We start from the raw sequence: 27,387 nt of genomic DNA, 5'->3' as shown, positions 1-27,387 counted from the left end.
TCGGCTGCTTAACTGACTGAGCCGCCCAGGCTCTCCCCTCTTTGAGCCTCTCTAATTCTCTGCTTGTTCTCCTGGAAACCGGGGATGAGTACTTGTTTCTCAGAAGGTCCTGAGTGATGAATGTGAGGTGCTTAGTGATGCCAGGACATAGGGGGCACTTGACACGGGGGAGCATCATCAGGCCGAGAGGAAGGCCTAGGGGTCTTTCCGTAGGGCCGGGTCAATGCTGAGGTGCAGGGAGGCCCAGCCAAGTACAGACCGTGGTCCTGACCCCACCTTGCTATCTCTACCCCTGGGAGCCCGAGCACTCACTGTGACGTGCCCACTCCCGGGTGCAGGGGGACACCCTGGTGCCCGGGCCGGCTCTGGCGGTCTGACACCTTTCCTCTTTGCAGACCGAGGCTCCTCTGCTGATCCGGCCCTACTTGGCGGACATGACTCGCTCTGAAATCCACGCCGTCATGACCGGAGGCTATGCCACCATTGCCGGCAGTCTGCTGGGCGCCTATATCTCCTTTGGGGTATGTTCGCCTCTCCCTTTGTTTGCCGAAAACCTCAAGACCCTGAAGCCCTCCTTTGTGGGCACCCCACACAGCTCCTGGCCAGAGCGACCTGGAGTCTCCTCCCATGCTCTGTGTCCGGAACCCGGGGGGCCGTGACGAAAACAAGAGAGGCTACACCTGACTGAGGCAGGCCAGGCGGGCTGGGCCATTCGGCTTCTCGTGTGGCCAGTGGGGGTGAGGATTCCCGGTGTGGCACCTGCTGAGCCCCTCTCATGTACCAGGCACAGTGCTAGGCATCGGAACATCCCCATTTTATAGAGGAGGAAATTGAGGCTCAGAGAATAAGTGAGATGCCCAAGCCAGGATCTGAACTCACGTCTGTCTGACTCTGAGGCTTGTATACACTGTCCCTCACCTGGGCTGTCCCTGGAGATGTGTCCTACTCTCCCGCCCTCCGCTTCCCCACACCCTTCCTGGATACGAGCCCCTTCCTCTGCTCCTAAATTATTGCTTGTGCAGCTTTCGAATGCAATACATTTCTAGGTCAAATTCCACTGGTGCGATTGGAGCCTTTACACCAATCCCAATACTGTGTGGCAAGCAGAGCGAATCTTCAAATGTGTCCCCTACAAAGTGCCTGGTAGTTATGCTCTGCATTTGTTAAACGCCCTGTACTTACGTGTGCTTTCGCATGCAAATATTTTTTAAAAATTTTTTTAAATGTTTATTTATTCTTGAGAGAGAGAGAGAGAGAGAGAGAGCGCACACACACAAGTGGGGGAGGGGGAGAGAGAGAGAGGGAGACCCAGAATCCAAAGCAGGCTCCAGGCTCTGAGCTGTCCACACAGAGCCTGACGCGGGGCTCGAACTCACAAACGGTGAGATCATGACCTGAGCCAAAGTCAGATGCTCAACCGACTGACCCAAACGCCCCAAGCAAATCTTTTTTTTTTTTAAGTTTTACTTTATTTATTTTTGAGAGAGACAAAGACAGCACTAATGGAAGGGTGGCAGAGAGAGGGAGGAAGAGAGAGAGAGAGAGAGAGAGAGAGAGAGAGAGAGGGACTCCCAAGCAGGCTCGCACTGTCAGAGCATCGGGGCTCAAACTCATGAAACTATGAGATCGTGACCTGGGCCGAAACCAAGAGTCGGACGCTTAACTGACTCAGCCACCCAGGTGCCCCTCACATGCAAATCTTTAAAGATCTTAATTTTTTTCTTAAATATCAAAGAAATTCTTGCTTCTTACAGAAGTGAAGAAAGTAAAAAGAGAACTTCAAACCCACTTCTCATGGGGAGCTGCTTTTACTAGATAAGCAGATTAGCAGTTCTCTAACTGGGAACTTGTTAGAAATGCAAATTCTTGGGCCCCACTCCAGACCTGCTGAACCAGAAACACTGGGGAAGGGGCCCCATGTCCTGTATAATGACAAGCCTTCCACATGGCTCTGATGCTCAGTTTGAGAACCACCGACTTAGAATACATCATTCCAGACCTTTCTGTGTAGTCATTTACGTATAGATACCTGAATACACACATGCTTGCCTTCTTTTCTACTAAAAATGAGGTAATTCTACCCATGCTTTTCTGCAGTTTGCCTTTTTTCTTGCAAAATTCTGAACATGACATGAAACCCAGTAGGTATAAAGGAAAAGGTTGACAGAGCTACTGGTAAAAATGAAAAACGTCTGTATGGTGAAAGTCACAGTTTTTAAAAAGTTTAAATGATGGATCAGGCAAAAATCGTTCATAAATCATAAAAAGGTATTCCAGCTCACTGATAGTCAAGGAAAATAAAACAGTCATAAGATATGCAATATTTTACACGCCTCACAATGGGACAGTCTTGATGGGAGTGTAATTTGCTGTAACCTTTTGGGAGAACATCTGTCAGTCAGTTTAAAAATACTCTTTCCCGGGGCGCCTGGGTGGCTCAGTCAGTTAAGTGTCTGACTCCAGCTCAGGTCATGATCTTATAGTCTGTGGGTTTGAGCCCTACATGAGGCTGTGTGCTGACAGCTCAGAGGCCTGGACTCTGCTTTAGATTCTGTGTCTCCCTCTCTCTCTCTCTGCCCTTCCCCTGCTTGTGCTCTGTCTCTCAAAACAAACAAATAAATAAATAAATGTTGAAAAAATAAAAAAACAAAAAACAAAAAACCTCTTTCCCTTTGATCCAGTTAGGAATATTACAATACAGAAATGCTTTCCCAAGCGGTCAAAAAAGGCCAAACTCCAACATTATTTGTAATAACAACAACAACACCTGGGTGGCATTAAGCACTCGCCTTCGGCTCAGGTCATGATCTTATGGTTTGTGGGTTCTAGCCCCGCATTGGGCTCTGTGCTGACAGCTCAGAGCCTGGAGCGTGCATCAGATTCTGTGTCTCTCTCTCTCCCTGCCCTTACCCTGCTCATGCTCTGTCTCTCTCTGTCTCTCAAAAATAAAATAAATGTTAAATTTAAAAAAAAAAAGGAAAGAAAGAATGAATGAAAGAGAGAAAGAAAGAGAGAGAAAAGAAAGGAAGAAAGAGAGAAAGGAAGGAAGAGAGGGGGGAAGAAAGAAAGGAAGGAAGGAAAAGAAAGAAAGAAAGAAGGAAAGAAAGAAAGAAAGAGAAAGGAAGGAAGGAAGAGAAAGAAAGAGAAAGAAAGAAAGAAAGAAAGAAAGAAAGAAAGAAAGAAAGAAAGAAAGAAAGAAAGGAAGGAAGAAAGGAAGGAAGGAAGGAACGACCTAGATGCCGAGCAGGAAGGGAATGAGCTGAGCAGGTTCGTCCAGGCCAGGCACTGTGGCTCAGCGTCTAGAGTGAGGTGGGCCTCCTCTTGCGGATGGAGAGCAAAGGCCCACCTCTCACTGCCCACAGGGTCTCCTGAGGGATGCTGCGTGGTGCAGGGGTGGAGGGGGCAGGGGAGAGGAGGAGGCTAGGACAGCCCACCCTGTCCCCTCCTCCGGTCGCAAATTCCACCTGTCTCTCTCACCTCTGCCCCCGGGAGCAGGCAAGGGGACAAGCCACCCTGCCCTCAGTCCCTCCTTTCCTCAGGACACATGGACCACGGGGTAGGTAAGCTGAGCTCCACATACCCACAGGGCTGCCTGGGCAGGGCGGATGCCGTGTGACTTTTCCAGAAGGCCCCTTGCGCTCTGGGGCTTTGATCTTCTGGAACCCTCCTATCTAGAATTTTCAAGATCACCCGGTTCACACTTGTCTCGCCAAGGCCTAGAGAGAACCCGTCAGGGCTGGTGCCCCACCACCACCCCGGATTGATTTCGGAATGTTATTTGTTTTTTTATTTTTATTTCTGTAAGTTTATTTATTTTGAGAGAGACAGAGAGAGAGAGGAAGCGGGGGAGGGGCGGAGAGCGCGAGAGGATCTCAAGCAGGCTCCACGCTGTCAGCACAGAGCCAGACGTGGGGCTCGAACCCAAAACGTGTGAGATCACGACCTGAGCCGAAATCGAGAGTCGGATGCTCAACCGACTGAGCCACCCAGGCGCCCCTGATTTCTGAAGGAATTTGATATTTCAAAAATGGAAACTCAAGACTTGGTTCCTGAAATTTTTTTTCCTGGCGGCATGTTGGGGGAGGGGATGCCCTGTCAGGACTTAGGGCCTTTTTAAGGGCCTTGACATTGCTCTGGGTTCCACAGCCGGTTAAAAGAATGCTCTTCTTCCCACTGCAAGAGCCTTGCTGCCATTACTTCAGATTAAAATACTGCAAGAACTCTCCTTTTCCACCGTCTGCCTTGCACCTCGGCTTCGGTTCCTTCCCTGTCTCGGGGCCGGAGTTCGGGCCCAAGCCCCAGGCAGTCGCGCCTCCCCTTGAAGGGACCCGGGTGCCCACTTCCCTTTAGCTCAGCAGACTGTGCAGAGGCCACCAGGGTCCCCAAGCACAGCCCCTGGAGCGGAAGCCTCAGGCCCCACCGCTGGCCCAGGTGAAAAGCACCCAACCCTCCTTCCCTCCCTGCTCCCGGTGGGCCTTTAGTCTGGGGTCAGCGAAGCTCTCTTCTGCCCCCACCTGGCTCTTGGCCGTCACTGCAGCGGCCCCAGGACACTCCCACAGCCCCGCCTCCCCACTCCTTCTCTCTCCCCCACGACGCTCCTCTGCCTTCAGCCCCTGAATTCCACAAAGATCCCTCTTGCCCATTCCTTGTTTCTCTTTGTTGCTCAACTTCCGGCTCCCTTTGCCCCGCTTCCCTCCTATTGGATGTTTCTAGACCGGCGCCGTCCGATGCAGTCCCCACTAGCCACACGCGGCCATTGAGCCCTTGAAATGTGGCTGGTCTGAAATGAGATGTGCTAGGAGACTGAGCAGGGGGGGAAAGTGGATTCATTTTATTACTTTTATATGGATTACATGAGTGGAAAGATAATGTTTTGGATATGTTGGGTTACGTAAAATCCATGACCAAAATGATTTTACCTGTTTCTCTTTACTTTTTGTTATTTATTTATTATTTTTATTTTTTAATGTTTATTTATTTGTGAGAGAGAGACAGAGACAGAGCGCGAGCAGGGGAGAGGCAGAGAGAGAGGGAGACACAGAATCGGAAACAGGCTCCAGGCTCCGAGCTGTCAGCACAGAGCCCGACGCGGGGCTCGAACTCACAGACCACGAGATCGTGACCTGAGCCGAAGTCGGCCGCTCAACCGACTGAGCCACCCAGGCGCCCCTCCTTCTCTTTACTTTTTAAAAATTTATTTATTTATTTATTTTGAGAGACAGCATGAGTGGGGAAAGGGCAGAGAGAGGGAGGCAGGGAGGGAGGGAGAGAGAGAATCCCAAGCAGACTCCTCACTGGCAGCGCAGAGCCCGACTGGGGGCTCAATCCTACGAAGCGAGTGATCATGACCTGAGCCCAAGTTGGGAATCGGAGGCCTAACTGACTGAGCCGCCCAGGCACCCCTCTCTTTACTTTTTTAATTGGCTACTAGAGAATTTAAGACGAGACCTAGTTCTCATTATATTTGTACTGGGCAACACTGGTCTAGACCTTCTCCCCTGCTCCGAGGTCCCAGGCTCACTGAGTCTGTTCACTGCGACCTCCATATAAATCTCCTTTCTCACCATAGTTCCCCAAAGCTCTAAAGGAGGCCCCAGCCCTCTCCAGCAACCGCAGGAGCTGGCCTCTCCACCCACCCCTCTTTGGCCCAGGGACCCCTGTGAGAGGCGCTGTGAACACAGGCTGGGCAGGGTCATGTTGAGGGGATCAGCCACCGATGTTCCTCAATTGACTGTGCAAGAGTGGGGGCCCCTGGGGGCCCCTGGGACCGTGTCTGTGAGGTTCTGAGCCCGGCCAAGTGAGCGTGAGCTACGTGACTTCCACATCTGTCAAGTGGGCAGCACTATTGCCTACCTCACAGCAATTTAAGAATTAAATGCAATAATAGATTACAAAAAAAAAATTTTTGAAAGCGGGGCGGGGGGCACCTGGGTGGCCCAGTCGGTTGAGCATCCAACTTCAGCTCAGGTCGTGATCTCACAGTTCGTGAGTTCGAGCCCCGCGTCGGGCTCTGCGCGGATAGCTCAGAGCCCGGAGCCCGCTTCGGATCCTGTGTCTCCCGCTCTCTCTGCTCCTCCCCTGCTCACGCTCTGTCAATCTCCCTCTCAAAAACAAATAAACATTAAAAAATTAAAAATAAATAAATAAACGCAATAATAGAAAACGGCACAGTGTGGAAAAAGTGGTAGTTCTTTCTCTGACAGATCAGGGTCAGAAATCTATCCTGAAACTGGCCCATTGTATGCTGTAGAGTTGTGTGGATTTTTTTCCTCCCTCACTAAAGGTGTTTTTGAAAATTCAAAGGGAGGACCCCTACCCTCTATCTCTGTCCACCTGGGATGCCTTCGGGTAAAGAGAGGAAACCTTTGGGCGGGAGCGGGCCCTGGGATGGCTTTCCTTGGGGAATGGGGGTGTCACAGCCAGTGTGGACCGACCCAGTGCCCCGGGGGGGCCGGCCTGGGCCAAACTCAGTCCTTTCCAAGCTGAAATGAGCAGCCGGAGCACGTGAGGCTGTGGCCGTGCCCGGCCCGCTGGGACGGTGTCCAGGAATGTGACATTGCAGGACGCGTTCCCGCTCAGGTTGGCAAACTAGACGTGACCTCCGAGGTGGAGGAAGGGGGAGGGAAAACCCCAAGGTTCCAGGTATGGTACAGTCCCCAGTGGGTCTGAGCAGCCCCGAGGAGGCCAGCGACATCCCAAAGCCCAGCCAGAAACATCCAGAGAGGACGTCTGTCCCGAGGCCGGCCCCTTCCCATGAGGAGCAGGGCCTGTGACCGGGTGTGCGCAGGGGGAGCGGGGGTCGGTGCCGATACTCCTCTTGAGACGTTTCCATTCCCCGCTGGGAAAGAAACAAAGGGGTTTAAACCCACAGGCAGAAGGACAGACATCACAGAGCCTTAGAGGGTCTCCGAGGCCCGGTTCCTCCAGGTTTCTTCTCCAGGCTAATAAAAGCCTGGACGTGTAGCTTAAACTTAACTCCCCTCCTTTTGTCCCCTTTTTATGTAAAATTAAAGAACTACAGGTGATTTTTTAATAAACTTTAAGGAGAAGAAGTCTATTTTCCTTTTGTGTTCACAAAAGCAATATGTAGTGTTGCGGACATGTAGACATACGCCAAAAAGCAGAAAGCAGAGAAAATCATCACGGCCCCACTAGCCAGGGACAGACAATTGGCCGACAATTTTGGCGTGTCTCTTGCTGATCTTTTCATGCATAGTTGTGGAAGGTTTTGGCTCCCCCCCCCCCCATCGTGTGGTTATGCTCTGTATGCAATTTTGTGGGCATCTCCCCATGTTATTGCAAAGCCTTGGTAACCTTCGTTTTCAATGGCCGCTTGACAATGCTTAGCCATTCTGTTGTCGTTAGATGTTTGGGTTGGCTCCAGTCTTTTCACTTGGTAAATAATACAGTGTTGGGGAAATGTCCCATCTAGCTCTGGGGGAAGGGAACAGGGGAGCAGAGGGTTTGAGGCCACAGTGAGGACCAAAAAGTGGCTGTTGTAGTAGGCAGATTTCCTAAGAGCTCTCCGACCACAGGAGTGGGTGTGATGGGCTGCCTCGAAGTGATGAGCTCCCCGTCACAGGAAGTATTTTCTTCACAGTAAATAAAGACATTCTTATACCGGGAGGTCAAAGTAGGTCGCCTCGTGGATCCATCCCCACCCTCCTTCTGTGAGCTTTCTCTGAAACCATCACGAACCCCTCAGCCAAGGGAGGACCGGCCCTCAGATGAGTGGTCAAAGGGAGACAGCCTTGGAGGGAAGGAAGAACTTGGAGCTTGGAGCCGAAGACAGAGTCCTTCTCCGTCTTCATCTGGGGCAGGTTACGTTTAATCTTGTGGGGACTCGGTTTCCTTTCTGTGCTGTGGGATACCACTTCTAGAAGTCCTAGAGGGAAACACGAGGTTCTGTACACACAGCCTGTGACCGCTTACACTGTCAGTAACGATGACAGCAGCACTGACGATGATGACAGACAGTGGGGCAGGGTACACATGCCCTCTGCTGGCCTGGGCTGCACTCCTGGCAGGGACATTTCCTCTGTCTCCTCCTAAGCCCCATTCTCTCTCTCTCTCTCTCTCTCTCTCTCTCTCTCTCTCTCTGCAAAGCACTCATTTTATTAATTCTAACAATGTTTTTATTTTTGAGCGAGCGAGCAAGCGAGAGAGAGAGAGAAAGAGCAAGCTGGGGAGGGAGCAAGAGAGAGGGAGACAGAATCTGAAGCAGGCTCCAGGCGCCCCCAGCTGACAGCACTGAGCTGGACCCACCTGGGGCTGGAACGCACTAACCATGAGATGGTGACCTGAGCGCAAGTGGGACACTTAACCCCAAAAGCCCCATTCTCAATCCTGCAGATCGATGCTGCCTCCCTGATTGCTGCCTCGGTCATGGCTGCCCCTTGTGCGCTGGCCCTCTCCAAGCTGGTCTATCCCGAGGTGGAGGAGTCCAAGTTTAGGAGCCTGGAAGGGGTGAAACTGACAGGCGGGTGAGCACAGCCTGAGGGCGGCCTGCGGAGGGGGCTGTGGGAGGGATGGGGTGAGGGGGGTCAGGAAGGGGAGGCAGGGAGCAGGGCTGGGGGAGGCTGAGGGGGAGAGGCTGGGAGGGAAGCAGGAGCAGAGGCGTGGGGCAGCAGCGGCCTCTCCGTCCAACCCCCGGGCCCTCCCCACTGCTGCCCTGCGCGTCCTGCGTCTCAATTTCCAGTCTGGGACCAGCGGGAAACCACCGGCTCATCAAACAGAGCAGCCTGGGATTGCTGCTGGGTATTGCTCAGTGAGTTACGTGTCCGACTTCGGCTCAGGTCGTAATCTCGCAGTTCATGGGTTCGAGCCCCGCGTCGGGCTCTGTGCCGACAGCTGGGAGCCTGGAGCCTGCTTCAGATTCTGTGTCTCCCTCCCTCTCTGCCCCTCCCCTGCTCATGCTCTGTCTCTCTCTTTCTCTCTCCCGAAAATAAACATTAAAATTTTTTTAAAAAACAAATAAACAAAAGTCAAAAGAAACAGGTGATTTTAACGACAAGTTTTTGAGCAGTCTTCACGCCCGGCACGAGGCTTGAATTCACAACCCTGAGATCGACACCTGAGCTGAGATCAAGAGTCAGACACTTCACTCACTGAGCCCACCCAGGTGCCCCTTAATAAAATATTTTTTAACCCAATGTGCCCCAAATATTGTCATTTCAACATGTAGTAAATATAAAACATCATTAATGAGTGACTTCATGTTCTTTTTTTGTACTTAATCTCTGAAATCTGGCATGTGCTTTTTTTTAAAATTTTTTCTAATGTTTATTTTATTTTTGACAGAGAGAGACAGAGCATGAGTGGGGGAGGGGCAGAGAGAGAGGGAGACACAGAATCGGAAGTAGGCTCCAGGCTCCCAACTGTCAGCACAGAGCCTGAGGCGGGGCTCGAACTCACAGACCGTGAGATCATGACCTGAGCCAAAGTCGGCCGCTTAACGGACTGAGCCACCCAGGCACCCCTGCTTTATACTTATAACGCAGCTCAGCGCTGGCCAGGCTCCTTCCAAGTGCTCTGAAGCCACACGTGGCTGGTGGCTCCCGCCTGTGGACACAGCACGTTGTGCGCAGCCGGGGTCTAATCCTAACGCCGGGTTCAGCGCCTTCTCCCCCCTCCCCCATCCCCCCATCAGTACCTTCTCACTCCCTCCCCCGCCCCAGGGTCTCAGAACAAAGACAAGGACCCTGGGCTCTGAAGTGCTTCGTCCAAGCTTCCTCTCTGAGCCTATAGGATGAGAAGGCCCACTGTTTGTGGGGACAGGCTAATCACGACTGTTCGTGGTCCCAAAACAGAGACGCTCAGAACCTCTTAGAAGCAGCCAGCAGTGGGGCTGCTGTCTCCGTGAAGCTGGTTGCCAACATCGGAGCCAACCTGATCGCCTTCCTGGCGTTGCTGGCCTTCGTCAACGCGGCCCTGTCCTGGCTGGGAGCCATGGTGGGCGTCCAGGAGCTCAGCTTCCAGGTATAGCTGTGCTGCCCCCTTGGCCCGCGAGGGGCGCCCTGGGGGCAGGGGGGTGGGCGCCAGTGGGAGGACACCCAGCAGAGCCCAGGCCAGCCCCGGTCATGGCAGCCGCCCTTGTCCCTGTGCCTCACTCAGCTCATCTGCTCCTATGTCCTGCGGCCCGTGGCCTTCTTAATGGGTGTGACCTGGGAGGACTGCCCGGTGGTGGCCGAGCTGCTGGGGATCAAGCTGTTCCTGAACGAGTTCGTGGCCTATCAGGGGCTCTCCCAGTACAAGCAGCGCCGCCTGGCCGGAGTCGAGGAGTGGGTGGGCACCAAGAAGCAGTGGATCTCCGTGAGTGTCCTGGTCCCCTCCCTGAGCCCCCTGCAGCTGCCGTCCTGGCTCCCGGACGGGCGGTGGACACGCCCGCCTCCCAGCCCTACTGCCCTGAGCAACCAGCCGGCTTCAGGCCTCGCTGCCACCTTCCCGAAAGCCTTTTAGGAGGCTGAGCTGCAAGGAAACAGTCTTTTTTTAAATGTTCATTTATTTCGAGACAGAGAGGGAGCACAAGCAGGGGAGGGGCAGAGAGAGCGAGAGAGACAGAATCCCAAGCTCGAACCCACGAACCCTGAGATCGTGACCTGAGCCGAAATCAAGAGTCGGACACTCAACCGACTGAGCCCCCCAGGGTGCCCCAGGAAACGGTCTTGTTGGGGGAGACCTCAGGTCTCCCTGTAGACGGGCCACCATCCTGTGTGGCTTCGGGACAGCCACTGCGCCTTGCCTCTCCTGCTGGAAACTGGTGTCATTTGTGCCGCGGCTGTCCTCAAAGGGACACACGTCCGCGTCCAGTGAGCAGAGGGAGCGAGCTGGGGAGGCCCCACCACGTTCACTGCCATTCCATCGGATTCAGTTCAGGGGCTGGCTTTTTCTGTGGCTAAAAGTTCTATAAAAATGAAACTTTCTAAACAAATAAAAGCTTTGTGGCATCACTGAGAATAAAAGTTACCTGTCACCTCACCATCCTAAAATAACAGCTAGTGTTTTGTGCATTTTCTTCTTTTTCTTAAGACAGTTTACACGGTTGCCATTATATATATAATTTTTTGAGGGGGGGCGCAGGTGAGTGAGGAGCAGAGAGAGAGAAGCGGGGCTCACCTGGGGCTCAAGCTCACCCAGTGCGGGACTTGAACTTACGAACTGTGAGATCATGACCTGGGCCGAAGTCAGATGCTTCACCCCTGAGCCACCCAGGCACCCCCACACAGTGGCCATTATAGCACCCACCCGGTATGGTAGCCGGCTTTTCCCCACCTGTTTCTGACAAAAACATTATCTGTGACGTATGTATGCTGACGTGTTTCACCAAGACCCCTGCCGTTGGGCCCTCCGGGTTAATTGCATCGTTTGGCTGTTTATTAATTATTGATTTATTAATTTAATTTATTAAATTAATTAAATCTTTTAATGTAATTTTTTATTAAATTTATTAAATTAATTATTAATTTATTAATTGCATCGTTTGGCTGTTAATTGCTAGAATGAGTGGCTGCGTGCACAGAGCTGCCCCCTCCTCTCGGATCATTTCCTCCGGAGCTTTCCCAGATGCGGGAAGACTGAATCACAGGGCCCGAATCCTCCAGCGGCTGCTGCCAGTAACTTCCCTAAAGGGTGGGGGCAACTGAAATCGCCCCCCCGGCCGTGCCCTGAGCACAGGTTTTACCGCTCAACGGCACCGAGCAGCCTCTTTGGAGAAAATTAAAAAGTTGTGCCACTTTAACGGACCAATAACAGCTCGTCGTTTAAATTGGCATTTCTCGGGCTACTAGGAACTTTTCACACAAAATGTTTTTTCTTGTCTTTGAAATTAGGTTTTAAATTGTAAGGGAATGTAGCCTCCAGTTAAAAAAAAAAAAGTTTGAGATCGAAAGCACAGATTTCTCCTTGCTCCTTGTCCTCAACCCCTGTGTCAGTCTCTCCTCTAGAGATAATGGATGGGATGCTCCTTGAGGATCTTTTTTTATGAACTTCTTTCCTTTCGCAAGTGTTTGTTGAGACCTCTAAGGTGCCAGGCACTCTGCTGGGCACCAGAAATTAGAAGGGGACTTAGACAGATACGGTCCCCAGTGTCATGGAACTTACATCTAGTGAAAAGAACAAGAAAGCAAAGGAATAAAAAGCAAAATAAGTCCTTTGTGTTAAGTTCTATGAAGGAAACAAGACGAGGAAACAAAGGGGTCTTCCTCGGCTGGGCGAGTCACAAAAGGCCCCCCTGAGGTGTGGCAGTTAGGCCAAGACTTGGAGGGTGGAGAAGGGGCCAGGTGAAGCTGGGAAGAATATTCCAGGCAAAGAAAAGGCACGTGCAAAGGCCCTGAGGTTGAGAAACACTTGTTTGGAAAATTGAAAGGAGAGAGGCACAGTTAGAGCAGGTGGTAATCGTAGAAGAGACTGGCATAGGCTGAGGAGTAGTCGAAAGTTCCTGAAGATTTGACATTTGACATTTTAAGATTACACAGGCTGCTGGATAGAGGGTGATTGTAGGTGAGCAAGCAGGATGCAGGTGCCTAAATATTTTTCCATCAATTTGTATAAATTATGTTATAAAGACATTAACCTTTTTTTTTTTTTTAAATCTTTTTCTAATGTGTTTTATACACGTATTTTTCCCAGTCTTTCCTCCCCCTTCATCTTGTATTCAGGGATTTTTCTGGTAACAGATTTTACCACAAATCTTTTCCTTTGTGATTTCTCCTATTACTTCTAAACTTAGAAAGGTATCTCCGTTCCAGAAATCTGGGAAGTGTTAAATTCCTGAAACATTATGGTGAAATATTTAAAAGCGTAACTTTTGCAGTCAGACAGAACTGCATGCCAACTCTGACACAGCTACCTTCATGCTGGGTGACCTTCCGCAGTTACTTACCCTCTCTGAGCCTCAGTTTTGCTCCTGTCCAAAATGAGAGTTATAACGCTACCTCGTAAGTATAATTATCATCTTCTTCTATTTTCTATTATTTGATGTTTGAAATACCAGTGTTTATCTGCCTCAGTGCCCTAGAAAAGATTTTTTTTTTTTAATGTGGCATGAGGTATGGTGTAAGCCAATTTTTTTTTTTCTCTAAACTGTTCCACTTGGGTCTTAACGTCTCTTTCTGGGAAATTAACTGTTTACGTGGGAAGGGAAGAAGAATTACTTTGCTTAACTACCTAGTGTCTGCCTGGTACTTCCCATGCGGTGTGTGACCCTCCTGACAGCCTTCCGGGCAGGTGCTATGATTCCCACATTCCAGATGGAGACGCGAAAACTGAAAGAGGCTGTTGACTTGCTTAATCTGGTCCTAGGTGGGGACAAGCCTGGAGCCCGCGTTGGCTGGGCTCCCAGGTCCTCACTGTCTTCAGCAGGCCGTGCTCCGGTGTCTCTAAGTGTCAGAGCCCAAGTCAAGTCTGCAGCGTTGGGAAGGGCCATTCCCCCAGCGCCCCCCGGGGCACAGAGCTCAGTGGGGCCAAAGCGAGAGGGCAGGGCGAGCCTGAATCATACCAGGAAAGGCTGGCAATGAAGATAAGGGGCCTGAGGGCACCTGGGTGGCTCAGTCTGTTAGGGGACCGACTTCTGCTCAGGTCACGGTCTCACGGTTGTGGGTTTGAGCCCCGCGTCGGGTTCTCTGCTGTCAGCACCGTGCCTGATTTGGATCCTCTCTCTCTGCCCCTCCCCCACATCCAGTCTCTCCCTTCAAAATAAATAAACATCTAAAAAAAAAGTAATGAAGGTAAGGGGACTGAAGCGACAGAAAGGGGGCTGTTTCTCAGGTGGTGCAGCCTGCACGGACATAGAGGAGGTGTGTGAGGCCCGGGAGGGGCAGCAAAGGTCAAAGACGCACCGGATGTGGGTGAAACTCGGGCCAGGGAGCCAGGGCGGTGTGGGGGCGCCCCGTCCCAGCCGAGGGAAGCCCCTCCTCACTCACCCTCTGTATTTTCAGGTCAGAGCAGAAATCCTCACGACGTTCGCCCTCTGTGGATTCGCCAACTTCAGCTCCATTGGGATCATGCTGGGAGGCCTGAGTGAGTCCGGCAACCTGGGCGGCTGGGGGCCTGGCTCTGAGACAACTTCCTGGGGATCTTGGGCCTCGGTTCTCCCACGCGTTCAGGGCAGGGCCTGAGCAAGATGGCGGTGGGGGTTCCTCCCGGCCCATGACTTCTCTGCGCCAGGGATCGGCACCTTGGGGTTCGCACCTTGGCCTTGCAGGCCAACCCCGGCTCAGGGGTCTGGGGAGGAGCAGCAAGTGGGGTGCTGGCCCGAGGCTTTGGCCCGCACGCTCCCATACCCGCGGCGGACACGCAGCCCTGGCGAGGCCCAGGGAGGAAGGCACAGTTCTCGGCTCTTTACCAAAAAATGTCCACTCTTCCCAGTCCCCCTGCCTGGTGGTGTAACTGTCCCCTTTTACAGAGTAGGACACTGAGTCTTGGAGAAATGGAGTGACGGCCCCAGAAGTGGCTGAGCCCGTATTTAATCCCAGCTCGGCCTGACTCCAAACTCATGTCCTCTTCCTACCTCTGCCGTTGAGGGTGGCAGCTGTGGAGTGCTACCTGGAGCCTCAAATCAGGCCAAGGAGGGTTCCCAAACTCAGTGAGTGGTCAGCAGGGCGACATCTATCCCTCTGGCCGCCCAGAAGAGGGAGGGGAGCCAGCAGGTGCATCCAGAGGTGCAGAGTCCGGGCGGAGGGGCATATGGCTTCCTGGCCTGAAGCACTCCCGTGCCCTTGCAGCCTCCATGGCCCCCCAGCGGAAGAGCGACTTCTCACAGATAGTGCTCCGGGCGCTCTGCACGGGGACCTGTGTGTCCCTGGTGAATGCCTGCGTGGCCGGTGAGTGCAGGCCTGGCAGAGCCCTGATTTTCTAGCCGGCTCCCATCCGGGGTGGGACACCGAGGCTCTGGGCCCTCCGGAAGTCCCTGGGGGTGGGGAGTGGGGGGCACAGACCCTGCCCAGCAGCTGCCTTCCCTGCGCAGGGATCCTCTATGTGCCCAGGGGGGCCGAAGTTGACTGCACGAGCCTCCTGAACACAACCGTCAGCAGCAGCAGCTTTGAGGTGTACCAGTGCTGCTGTGAGGCCTTCCGGAGGTGAGGCCTGGGTCGTGGGGCCACGGGGCCCCGCAGTAACGGGGTGCAGAAGACCTGAGTGTCTTAGGGGTGCCTTTGGCACCGGGGTAAGGGGTAGAAATGTCATGGCTGTGGCCGATGTGGCCAGGGGAGGCGGAGGCGGGGCCTGAAGACCAAACTTGGGGAGGAAGGGCGACCAGAGGCACGGAGCAACTCCCCTAGGGTTGCACAGCCTTTAGGGGCCAGCAGGGCCAGGCCCGGAGCCCAGACCGCAGCCTTTGCTTCTTTTCAGCACCAGCGCAGAGGTCAGCCGCGAGGCCCTGGACACCTGCTGTCGATTTTACAACCACACGACCTGTGCGTAGCCGGGACGGCACGTCTTCGGCCCTCTGGGGGAGCCACAGGGCTTAGAGTCGCCTCAGTCACACAGTTGGAAAGGAGCGATGGGGCGGGGGGACAGAGGCCTGATGGTATGGAGGTGAAGGATGCTCCCCAGTCCTTCCCCCTTCCTGCTTCCTCCCGAGATGTGAATTCTTGGGCTCGCCTCTGCCTCCTCGTCTCGCCCCTCCACATCCAAAGAGCACCCTGGTCTCTCTTCCCACCTTGCGTCTCTCACATGCTTCTGTTATGGGGTCCCTCCCTCTTCCTCCTCTGGGCACGTGAATCTTGCCTCTGCGGGACGGGTTCTCCTGGGAACCCCTGCCTCTACTTTCAAAGACTCCCCCACCGCCTTTGCCAACAGCACTTCCCAAACTGGTGTCCCGTGAAACACTGGCCGACAAGGTGTTCAGGAGATTCCAGGATCCACCAGGCTTGGGAAACTAGGCGCTGAATAAAGTTAGACAGGTTTTACTTTGTGTTTGTTTCTGTTTTACTGTGGGCTCGTCGAAGCTTGATATAGACATGATAGGAGACGTTTTCCAAATTTTGGGGAGAACACAAGCGGGGGAGGAGCAGAGAGAGGGGGACAGAGGATCCAAAGTGGGCTCTGCGTTGACAGGCTGTCGGCACAGAGCCCGACGTGGGGCTCGAACTCACGAACCGTGAGATCATGACCTGAGCTGAAGTTGGACACTTAACCACCTGAGCCGCCCAGGTGCCCCCCCAACTCAGCCTTAGCAACTTTATGAAGTCAGGTACTGTTAGTATCCCTGGTGGCTGAATCAGAGGCCCAGAGAAGTTAGGTAACTCGCCCAAAGCGACACAGCTAGGAAGAGGAAGAGGCAAGATTTGAACCCAGGCCATCCGGCTTCACAAGCTGTGTTTAACCTCCCGGCTAGGTTGCTAACATTCGAGGAACTCAGTTGGGTGGGGGACTTGTCCTTACCTCCTCCCCTCGCCTTTTCTCCCCAGTCCAATCCTGCTGTTCCGCTGGGTCAGGCTTCTGATGCGTCTTCCCTGCCTCTGAGCCTTCGTTTGTGGTGTCCCCGTCACCCAGCACGCCCTGCCCCTCTCCCTTTTGCCTTTGCCGCTCTTACCTCACTTCCCACTTCCCCAGCAGCTTTGGGGGAGTGGCCTGTGGTGCACCTGTCCCTGTGGCCGCCGCTCCCTCACTCACCTCTGGCGGATCAGGCTTCCCAGTTGGAGCCAGCGCTGGCCTGAGGCAGCAGCCGCTCTGCTCTGTCAGGGAGTGTGCTCCACCGGGCACTGGCCTTGCTCCTTGGGACGCCCACAGGCTGCCCTCGGGGCCTGAGTCCTTCCCCTTAGTTCTGCAGACTGGAGCCTTGGCTTGACCCCCACACCCCATGTCTAGGCCCTTATCCCTGCCCCAGGTCCCCCTGAGCTGTCACAGGCCACCCTCCCACGGGAACCGAACCATTTCCCCGTATCAGACCCAGCCCCTTCCCCGCCTGTCCGTCGGGTCACGGAGCTGCCTGAGGGCCCCCCACCCCGCCCTCCTTCCCTGGGACCCCCGCACACATGTCCCTGGAAGACCGTCAGCCCCTTGGCCACGGGGCTCCCCGTGCTTCTGTCTCTCCCCTGGGATTCAGCGCAGGGCTGGGCCCACGAAAGGCCACGAATGAACGCACGGGAAAGAATTGCAGGTTGTCTCAGAGGCACCAGAGCCTGCGTGTGCCCCGCGCCCTAAGGACACATGCACGTGTGCTCACACGTGCCCTCAGCACTGCTCTGATGGAGGGGCAGGCACAGAATTAAGGTCTCCTTAGTCGTCAGGCCTTCCTTCCTCCTCATTGGGCACCTGCAGAAGCTGGGAGCCCTTTGAGGCTGGGCCTGCAAATAGATTCTGCCCGGAGAAGGCACCGAGGCTGGTGCCAGGTGCCCATGCTTAACTGCATCCCAGGCGGCAGCTGTAAGTCAAGCTCGGCACAGAAGCCTCCACCTGCGCCCTCCACAGCCAGGACAGACATTGCTAATCAATCACAGCACTCCCCACACTGAAGCCGGAAGGGGCTTCAGAATCCCCATCAGTGCGGTGCTGGATGAGCCCACTGAGACTCGGGGTGCCCTTTCGGGAGAGAACTCTTTGCTGCCCTTGTGCTAAGAAATATATACTAAGAACCCGAGCTGGCGTTGATTTTGTGTCCCTGGCCTGGAAAGGGCTGGGGCTTTTGTAAAAGACTCTAGACGTTAAGGGCGTCGGAGTAGAGAGGGATCCTTGCAAAGACTGAGGCCTGTGTCCGCGATCTGTGTGCTCCAGGATTATGCATTGCTTGTTTACTCGGGCGAGGAATATACGCTGCGGACCGGCTGCACCAGTCAGCTCGGGCTGCCGTAACAAAACGACACAGATGGGGCGGCTCAAACGACAAATTTGTTTTGTCATCGATTTGGAAGCCGGAAGCCCAAGACCGGGGTGCCCGCACGACCGGTCTCTAGCGATGTCTCTCTTCCTAGCCTGCAGATGGCCACCCTCTCACTGTGTCCTCACTTGGCAGACAGAGAGACACAGAGAGAGGTAGAGACCTACAAGCTCTCTGGTGTTTCTTCCTGTAAAGGCGCTAATCCCATCATGGGAACATCATCCTCACGACTTCATCTAACCCTACGTAATCCCCGAGGCCCCATCTCCAAATACCATCACATCGGAGGTAAGAGCTTCCACATGAATTTGGGGGGAACACAGTTCAGTCCATAACACCTACTATGTGCCAGGTTCTGAGCTAGACAAGGGGACAGCAGTAAAGCAGACTCTGATAAGAACTGGCATGTACCTCCGAGAAGGTTGGCTGGGAAGGGAAGCCTCGCCAGAGAGAGGAGGTGGCTCCCAGTAAGATGACCTTGAGAGGAGGGAAGGGGAAAAGATCTCCCGCAGAACTTCTAGGGCGTCCATAGGGGGCCTGGCCAATGACATTGTTGGAGGCTCTTAGTACATTGGCAAATGAAAATAATGCCAGAATAGGATTATAAAAATTATGATTTATACTGTCGTATATTTTAACACAGAATACACTGTAATATTGGGTTACCCACAAGATAATGACGGGATTTATTTTTCAGCTAAAGCCCAACTGAATAATTTAAAAAGCCGTTTTTATCAATATCAAAAATGTTACTGTGATTGCATGTTTTTGTACAGTAGGTTTCTTTTTTTATATATACATTAGGTTTCTTGAAATATGTAGATTCTGTGCTTTTTTTAAATTTTTCTTTTTTAAGTTTGTTTATTTTGAGAGAAAGAGAGAGAGAGAGAGAGAGAGAGCATAAGTGAGGTAGGGGCAGAGAGAGAGGGAGGAGAGGATCCCAAGCAGGCTCTACACTGTCAGCACGTTCCCCGACGTGAGGCTCAAACCCACAAACTGTAAGATCATGACCTGAGCCGAAGACGGACACTTAACTGAACCACCTTAAGGGCCCCGGATCCTGTGGTTTTCTGTATTTAGTGTAATGACGATCAACATTTAAGATATATATTATTTTAAATTAAGTCCTGGTGGGGTGGTCTAATGACCCTTTTTCAGCCAACATGATGCTACAATTGACCTAATTTGGAGATGTCAGCACAGGTCTACACTGGAAGCCGTTCATGGATGTGAGGCTCCCGTCCCCCTTCCTGCTGCCCCCTGCGTGTGCCTGACCAACCACCAGCAAAACGAACTGAATGGGCTTCACTCAAGGAAAGGCCTGAGGCCCAGAGCGTGGTGGGAGCAGATGTCTCCCAGATGGGACCGGCCGTGGAGCTGACACAGACGGGGAGCACGTCTATTCCCTGGGTTGGGGAGGGGGGGCCCAGAGGGACTGTCGGCCCGGCAGCTGGGAGGCAGCGGGGGGCGGGGGGCGGTCACACCACGAGGCCCACACAGTGGCCCGGTAGTGGGCCCAGGCCTCTGCCTCACATCTGGGGAGCTGGGTGAGGGGAAGGGAGCAGCCTGGAACACCGAACCCCGCGTGAGGCGCACACACAGCGTGGCCCACAGTCCGTGCCAAAGACCAAACCCCCCAATCCGCCCTGGACCAGTCTTGCGTAAAGGACAATAAAAGTTAATAGTAATAAAGTCATATGCCATACAAGCCCCAGTTCTTTATTGCTAGCTTCAACAAACATGCAATTATTCTGTCAAATTGCTATGAAGTTTCTGAATGCCACTTTGAGTATCTATTATGTGATTACAGACCTATAAACAGACGCGGGCCACACCACTCCGTGCTTTGAATGGCATCGTCCTATAGTAGTTTCTGTTCATGAAAACTTGTCTGAGAATTGTCTGCTCGGATGATTGTCCTGCAAACTCATCTCTAAGGAGATGTGCGAAAAGACTATGGGACTCTGGTCGGAATCCAGGACACCCGCCTTTCAGATAAGAGAAGGTATCTCCTACCCCGTAAGTGTGGGCTGTGCTTAGTGACTTGCTTACAAAGAGTGCAGAATGGAAATAGAATAAGAAAGGAACTTTGCTATAGAGGGGGCATCTGGGGGGCTCCTGGGGGGCTCAGTAGGTCAAGGGTCTGACTTTGGCTCAGGTCATGATCTCCTGGTTTGTGGGTTCGAGCCCCACGTTGGGCTCTGTGCTCACAGCTCAGAGCCTGGAGCCTGCTTTGGATTCTGTGTCTCCCTCTCTCTCTCTGCCCCTCCCCTGCTTGCACTCTCTCTCTCTCTCTCTCAAAAATAAATAAACGTTAAAAAATTTTAAAAAGAAAAAAGAAAGTAACTTTGCTGTAGAGAAACCTGGCAAACACTTCCTTAGCCAGGTGATCATGGTTGACATCATCAGTAACAAATCCAGGTGATAACATACACCCCTGATATATCGTGTTGAGAGCGACACTTCACCTCTGTGGCCTTTCTCCCCAAGGCCTATAACCCCGATCTAACCGTGAGAAAACCATCAGACGAACTCAAATTGAGTGTGAGTTTACGTTGGGGGCACCTGGCTAGCTCCATAGGAAGAGTGTGAGACTGTTGATCTCAGGGTCATGAGTTCGAGGCTCACGTTGGGTACGGAGACTGCCAAAAAAAAAAAAAAAAAGTCTACAAAACACCTGACCAGTGAGCAATCCTCAGAACTCTTAGGGTCACGAGAAGCGAGGAAAGTCTGAGACACTCACAGTCCCGAGGACTCTAAGGAGACAGGGTGACTCGGTATAATGTGGTATTGTAGTGGGTGGATTGTGGCCCCCCCCCACCAAATGATATGTCCAAGTCTCAACTCCCAACAGCTGTGAATGTGACCTCAGGTGGAAATAGGGTCTTACGGATGTAATTAAGTTAACGATCTCGAGAGGAGATTACCCTGAGTCTAGGGTGGGCCCTAAATTCAATGACTGGTGTCTTCATAAGAGAAAGGAGAGGGAAATTGGAAATACACCAAGAAGTCCGTGTGACGATATAAGCAAGGCTTGGAGTCATCAGCCAAGACACAGCTCCCACCATGGGGACGAGCCAAGGAAGACCTGGAGCCACCAGAAGCCAGAAGCAGCGGGAAGGATTCTTCCAGAGCCTTCAGAGGGCCCATGCCCTACTGATTTAGGCCTCCGGCCTCCAGAACTGTGAGTAGACGTTTCTGTTGTTTTAAGCCACCGGGTTTGTGGTGGTTTGTTAAGGAAGCCCCAGGAGCCAATCGCCCTCGGATGGGATCCTGGAACCGACAAATGACCTTAGAGAAAAACTCATGAAGTCCAAGTCAAGTACGGAGTTTAGATGGAAACACGCTAGCATCAGTCCGTCAGTTGTGACGGTGAGCCGTTGTGATGGGAGAGGTTGGTTGACGAGAGGGAGACGACCGGATGGACGGGAGCTCTGTACGATCTGTGCAGCCTTTCTAGGTACCTCAAACTATTCTAAAGTTTGGAAGTTTATTTTAACAACGCACTGACGGAAGTTCAGGACGGCTTATAATTCAGCCCGTGGGCAGCTCTGATCTGCACGATGCATTTCCCAGCAGGCAGCCCACGAAAGTCTGAGGTGACCACGGCCATCTCTTCATCTTCCACCGCTTCTCCCCACGGCCCTGCTGTCACCTCTCCCATCCCCTCTCCGTGCTTCCCATTCACGCCTCCAGAGGAACATGAGTTAGTCCCGCCCTCTTTCCAGCTACAGAAAGAACATCACCTGCTTGGAATTACTTTTGACTCAGAATTAGTGAACCCTGAGTTTGGACAGGATCCTAAAAATCACTTTGAGGGTGTCTGCCCTCCTAACTTTTCTGACAACTTTTATACCCATTGCATGGATGTTCTCTGTTACCATGATTTTTTTTTTAAATTTCTTTTTATATTGGAGAGAGAGAGGGGGAGAGCCAGCAGGGGAGGGGCAGAGAGAGAGAGACAGAGGATAGAGAATCCCAAGCAGGCATTGCACTGTCAGCACAGAGATCGATGAGGGGCTCGAACCCACAAACCTCAAAATCGTGACCTGAGCCGAAATAAAAAGTTGGACACCCAACCCACTGAGCCACCCAGGTGCCCCTCTGTCACCGTGATTTTATGTTCAAAGCATGAGACTCCAACCCTCATAACCACCTCTCATTGAACCAGGGCTGAACACGTGACTCTGGGAAACCCAGACCCACAGTCCTGCCAATGGCCTTTCAGATCCTCAGGAAAGTGTAGAAACAGCTGGGAGCTGAGCCATCACAGTGGGGCTGGCTCGGAGCTGATCTCATTCCCATCCCTCCCAGAGCCCAGCTACTCACTTCCCCTCAGAGCTGATGAGAGCTGAATTCTTTACCAAACTCCCCTCTAACCTGGGTTGATGTGAGAAAGTTCTTTTCACTTTGTAATCAGAAGGCTGTTGCCCAGGACAGCCACTTGGTCAAAGTTGTCATTCTGCTTGAAGCCCAGTGGTTATTATAGCTTGAATACTATCAAAACCAGAATCTCACTGCCTGTCCACACAACCCATTTCACACTGGACAGTTCCACCTCTTACCAGATCCTTTTGGATTTTATATCAAAAAGTGTTTCCCTTTGATCCCAGCCCTGCCATTATGGGCCGTTCAGAACAAGTCCCATCTCATGGATGTATCTTTATTGGGTTTTTTAAAAAAACTTTTATTTTAGATCTATTTACCAAAGGCATACTTGCTCACTGGTTTTATTTTTTTATTTTTAATGTTTTATTTTTATTTTTGAGACAGAGACAGAGCATGAATGGGAGAGGGCCAGAGAAAGAGGGAGACACAGAATCCTTAGCAGGCTCCAGGCTCCAAGACATCAGCACAGAGCTCGACGTGGGGGTCAAACCCATGAACTGTGAGAGCATGACCTGAGCTGAAGTTGGATGCGTAACTAACTGAGCCACCCAGGCACCCCGCTAGTTGGTTTTAAAAAGTCAAATCTTACAGAAACCTTATAGAAGTGTTCTAATCCCTTTTCCATGGCAGCTCTTCAACTGTTTGAAGATGGCAAGTCATCCAGGCTTCCCTTTTCTGAGCTGGGACCTTTAGACCTGTCACTTGCTTCTCACATAGCACATAATGCTTTCAAAATTTGCCCCAGACCCGATTCTTAGCTGTTCTGCACTCAAATGCAGACAATGCATGAGTCATGAGCAAGTTCCAGATTGAAGCCAGAACACAGCTGATAAACATGATCTCATGGGCGTAACCGAGATGATGTGATGGGAGTAGAGATTGGATGTGGCCCAGGGAGAGGGTATTTAAAAGAGACGGATCTATTAGGAGAGGGTTAAGAAGCTACACGTGCCTGCTTCAGAAACCCTGGAAGCCCAGGGCTTGCGTGTCGAGGGTGAAATGTCATGGAAGGAGACAATAGAGAAAGTCCCATCCCAAAGCACTAGTGGGACCAGAAATAGGATAGGAATGGGGTGGGCGGGACCTTACCCATTGGGACATCTGCTAGGACCCCTACTTATGCATCAAGGGTGCAACAAGTTCCTAACTTGCCTGGAGGATGATTTCCATCCCCAGAGGGGAACAGAATTGCTGCTTTTATTTACATTTTTTAAGATTTAAAAAAAAATTTTTTTTAACATTTATTTATTTTTGAGACAGAGAGAGACAGAGCGTGAACAGGGGAGGAGCAGAGAGAGAGGGAGACACAGAATCTGAAACAGGCTCCAGGCTCTGAGCGGTCAGCACAGAGCCCGACGCGGGGCTCGAACTCACGGACCGTGAGATCATGACCCGAGCCGAAGTCGGACGCTTAACCGACCAAGCCACCCAGGCGCCCCAAGATTTTTATTTTTAAGTAATCTCTACACCCAATGTGGGGCTCAAATTTCCAACCCCGAGATCAAGAGTCGCACGCTCTACCGACCGAGCTGGCCGGGCACACTGGCTATTGCTGCTTTGGACCAAGTTCTGACAAAGATGTGGAGCAGTGAAGCAGGAGGAACCATGCCCGCAGAGACTTTGTGACTTGAAGCGAAGGGGAGGCAGCACAGCCAGGCACGTGAAGGTAAGGGTGTTCAGGAAGCAGACTCTGAGAGGAAAGTCAGCTCTTGAACGGAAATCTGGTTCTGCTGCACAAAACATCCCAATGAGGAAGGCAGGCAGAGATGACCCAGGAAACCAACATGATGGTAAATGAGTAGGTCCCATGACCCAGCATAGGCAGGATAGCTGGTTGTCCTCCCAAAGTCATTCTCCCCCTTTTTCCTTTAGTAATAACTAAGCCTTGCTGGGCAAATGGCCACCTAGCATAAAGACTACATTTCCCAGCCTTCCTTGCAGCTCGGTGTGGCCATGTGACTAAGGTCCAGTCAACAGCCTGTGGTTAAGTAGGCAGCCTCCGGATCTTGCTCTTAGAGAAGAGGTCAGCAAACTCTTTCTTTTTCTTCTTTTAAAAAATGTTTTCAATGTTTATTTTTGAGAGAGAGACAGACAGAGCACGAGTGGGGGCAGGGGCAGAAAGAGAGAGGGAGACAGAGGATCCAAGTGGGCTCCACAGTGTCAGCACAGAGTCTGATGTGGGGCTCGAACCCAGAACCACGAGATCAAGACCTGAGCCAAAGTGGGATGCTTAACCGACTCAGCCACCCACGTGCCCCTCAACAAACTTTTTCTTAAAGGGCCAGATGGTAAACATTTTAGGTTTTGTGGTCCAGAGTGTCTCTGTTGCTTCTGCTCAACTCTGTCCTTGGAGTTTGAAAGCCCCATTAGGCAATGAGTGAATGAGACGGGCTATATTCCCATAAAATCGGGCTTACGAGAGCAGTTGGTCGGCCCCAAGTCTGTAGCCTTAGACGAAAGGGCTCATCGTCTGCGTCCCCAGTATGTTTCAGTCTTGCTCCATGCCATTCAGACTACAGGTGGGAGGATGAGCCCACTTAGAAGGAGATGAGGTCAATACCTTCGGGATGGGGTGGCCACGAGTTAGACAGAGCCTGGGCCCTGGTGTCTTTGGAGAGCAGGGCTGCTGTGACAGTGCAGACTCCATGTGACACAGGAAAAATGTTTCTCTTGTTTATGTCATCGTCTCTCACATCATCTCTTGCACTATTTACACACTCGCTGCCACTGGACAGGAAGAGCAAAACAGGCAGAAAGAAAGAGCAAGTTCGCCTCTTCCCTGCGGGGCTCCTGATGAACAAATAGGAAACGAGATATTCTTAACCGGGTGCCCACCCTCCCCGGCATCCCTGATTCCCTGGCAATTTGGAGTCCGTGCATTCCACTAGAGACCTAAACAGGACGATTCCCTCTGACAAAATCCAAATCTGGAATGTACCGCCCACCTGCCACCAAGAGTTGGAAGAAAGAGAGAGTCCTGGGGCAGCTGGGCGGCTCAGTCGGTTAAACCTCTGACTTCGGCTCAGGTCATGATCTCACAGTTTGTGAGTTGGAGCCCCGTGTCCGGCTCTGTGCTGACAGCCTGGAGCCTACTTCGGATTCTCTGTCTTCCTCTCTCTCTGCCCCTCCCCTGCTTGCATTCTGTCTCTCAAAAATAAATAAACATTTAAAAAAATTTTTTTTAATAGAAGAAGAAAGAGAGATTCCTGATACAGGTGTGAGGGAAAGTGGAGGGAGAACCACGTGGCCAAATTGCAAAATTTTCCACATTAGCTTTGCTGACCTTACACATTCAACTGCCGGTTGTTTTACCAGCAAAAGATGGGTTTATTCGAGAATGGCGGAGAATTACAATCTAGGACAAGCAAGAGCAAAGGAGAGGTATGCTCTTTTATGGAGGAAAGGCTCTTGTAAACACAAAGTCCATCGGGATAAACTGGGGGTTGGATATAATGGCGGCTTCTCGTTGACTGAGTTGTGACTGCCTGTCATTGGCTGGGCTGCGGCCGGGGGAGGAGGAGGACGAGAGCCTTTTTTCCTCCTGCTGGGGCAGCAAAGTAGTGACCACGGGCAAGGTGAACAAGGTCCGTCTCTCCCTGCTGGGTTTGCATGAGAGCTCCCCCCTGCCCACCTCCTGACTCCATTCTAGTGAAGTCCCCTCTATTAATTTTTACAGCTTCGTGGCAGGAAAGCAACAGCAAGAGAAAGAAGGAAAGAGGGGGCGAGGTAGGGTCCGATCAACGTCACATCTCAGGCCCACGGAGGCAGGAAACCGGAAAGAGGCTGATCCGCCATCGTGGCTGGCCCACCTGTAGATGTGGCCCAAGCCACAACGCGGCCTCTGCCCAGTTGGATCTCAGCCCCTTCCTCTAGGAGAACAGCAGGACGGAACTAGAGGAAGGACACTCCTCCCCAGTCTCCAGCCGGCTCCCCCTCACGTAGCACACATTGCAAATTATATTCACAGTGTCAAAGAACAAGGAAGAGGCCGCCTCACAAGGACTGTATGGAAGAGATTTCACGTCAATTTCAACAGCAGGTTTATGTTGCTACCTGCCTTCTTTCCGGACAGACCCCTTTCCCATCTTTTCAAGGTAGGACGGGTTTCTCATCTGTGAGACAGGTAATAACCATGGGTCACAGCCGCTCACCGGACTGGCACGCAGAACGTCAGAAACGCTCCTCGAGGTCGGGAAACACCGCGTCTCGGCCTTCGGAGGTGAGCTCGGGGAGACGTGGGGCGCAGCGGCCCGGCCTCCCCGGTGCTTCATCTCCAACGGACCAAGGACACTGTTTTCCCCAAGGAGACCGTTTTTGTTTTTTCTTTCCATGGAAAAGAAAAGTCAGTTATGGATGGGATGGGAAACTCACTTTATAAACTAAAGATTGCTTTTATCTCCTGAAACTTAGCTTCTGAAGAAGATTCTTTTCTACTTTTAGAGACAACGTTTGTTTATATTCTAACCAAACTTTTTTTTTTTTTTTCTCCCAAAGCCAACGCCTCAATTAGAGGAGAAATGAACTGTATCAAAGCACAGGGCTTTCAAGGGATCTTTTCTCGGGCAGTGCCCCAAGGGCACATGTGTCTAATCTCCTCAAATCTTCTTTGTCTCAGCCTGAGGCTGGGGTGGGTCAGTACTCCCTCCTCCTCCCCCCCCTCCCCAGACCCCATCCCTCCTCCACGGACCACAGCCCTGAGCCATGCAAGACACCTGCAGGCTGGGCCCAGGGTCCTCTTGCTAGGACCCAACCCAGAGATAAGAAAGCCCGACGCCCAGCAAGGAAAAGGAGGAGGCTTTCCTACTGAAGACTCTCCTTGTTCAGTGACTCGTGTGCAACCACCGCAGTGGTGATAAGCTTTCAGGAAGCTCAAGTCAGCAGCTCTCAACCCTTTTATCACTTGCGAGGTGCGTCAGTAACTACGTCGTTTCCTCGTAGCAGTGAAAGTGCTGGAGTTTATGAACAATTTACCTTTCTAATAAAAATATATGTCAATCAGGGTGGTACTTGACTCAGAATTTTTGTGGTTGCAAACGACAGAAAGCAAACCAAATAGCTTAGGAGGGAAGGAAGGGGCGGGCCATGTCACCAGAAAGACGCAGGTGGGTCCCAGGACCCAGGACTTCACGGAACCAGGATGCTCCGTGTACGTCACGCAGTCCTGGCTTCTCATTGTGTTTTGT

General features: G+C 52.1%; 1 protein-coding gene and 1 long non-coding RNA gene across 4 annotated transcripts in view; both read left to right on the top strand.

Annotated features, from left to right (window-relative positions):
* Nucleotides 1-15,905, top strand: part of SLC28A1 (solute carrier family 28 member 1) — a 50,364-nt gene extending 34,459 nt beyond the window's left edge. For 2 of the 3 annotated variants that reach the window (XM_043554674.1, XM_043554672.1), the window contains exons 12-19: nucleotides 396-521; nucleotides 8,353-8,483; nucleotides 9,810-9,978; nucleotides 10,114-10,311; nucleotides 13,935-14,016; nucleotides 14,721-14,819; nucleotides 14,963-15,074; nucleotides 15,346-15,905. In XM_043554674.1, coding sequence (XP_043410609.1) covers nucleotides 396-521; nucleotides 8,353-8,483; nucleotides 9,810-9,978; nucleotides 10,114-10,311; nucleotides 13,935-14,016; nucleotides 14,721-14,819; nucleotides 14,963-15,074; nucleotides 15,346-15,418 — 990 coding nt within the window. In that variant the 3' untranslated portion in view covers nucleotides 15,419-15,905. The remainder of the gene's footprint in view (nucleotides 1-395; nucleotides 522-8,352; nucleotides 8,484-9,809; nucleotides 9,979-10,113; nucleotides 10,312-13,934; nucleotides 14,017-14,720; nucleotides 14,820-14,962; nucleotides 15,075-15,345) is intronic. The other variant, XM_043554673.1, reaches the window with a different exon arrangement.
* A 9,452-nt stretch (nucleotides 15,906-25,357) lies between these two features.
* LOC122467789 lies at nucleotides 25,358-27,183 on the top strand. Its single transcript, XR_006293065.1, has 2 exons — nucleotides 25,358-25,585; nucleotides 25,881-27,183. It is a non-coding gene; the product is annotated as an uncharacterized LOC122467789 (long non-coding RNA).
* The last annotated feature ends 204 nt before the right edge of the window (nucleotides 27,184-27,387 follow it).

Source organism: Prionailurus bengalensis, chromosome B3 (assembly GCF_016509475.1).
Source record: "Prionailurus bengalensis isolate Pbe53 chromosome B3, Fcat_Pben_1.1_paternal_pri, whole genome shotgun sequence".
Lineage (NCBI taxonomy): Eukaryota > Metazoa > Chordata > Mammalia > Carnivora > Felidae > Prionailurus > Prionailurus bengalensis.
Note: the sequence above shows the minus strand (reverse complement) of the source record. Positions and strands in the feature narration are given on the sequence as shown.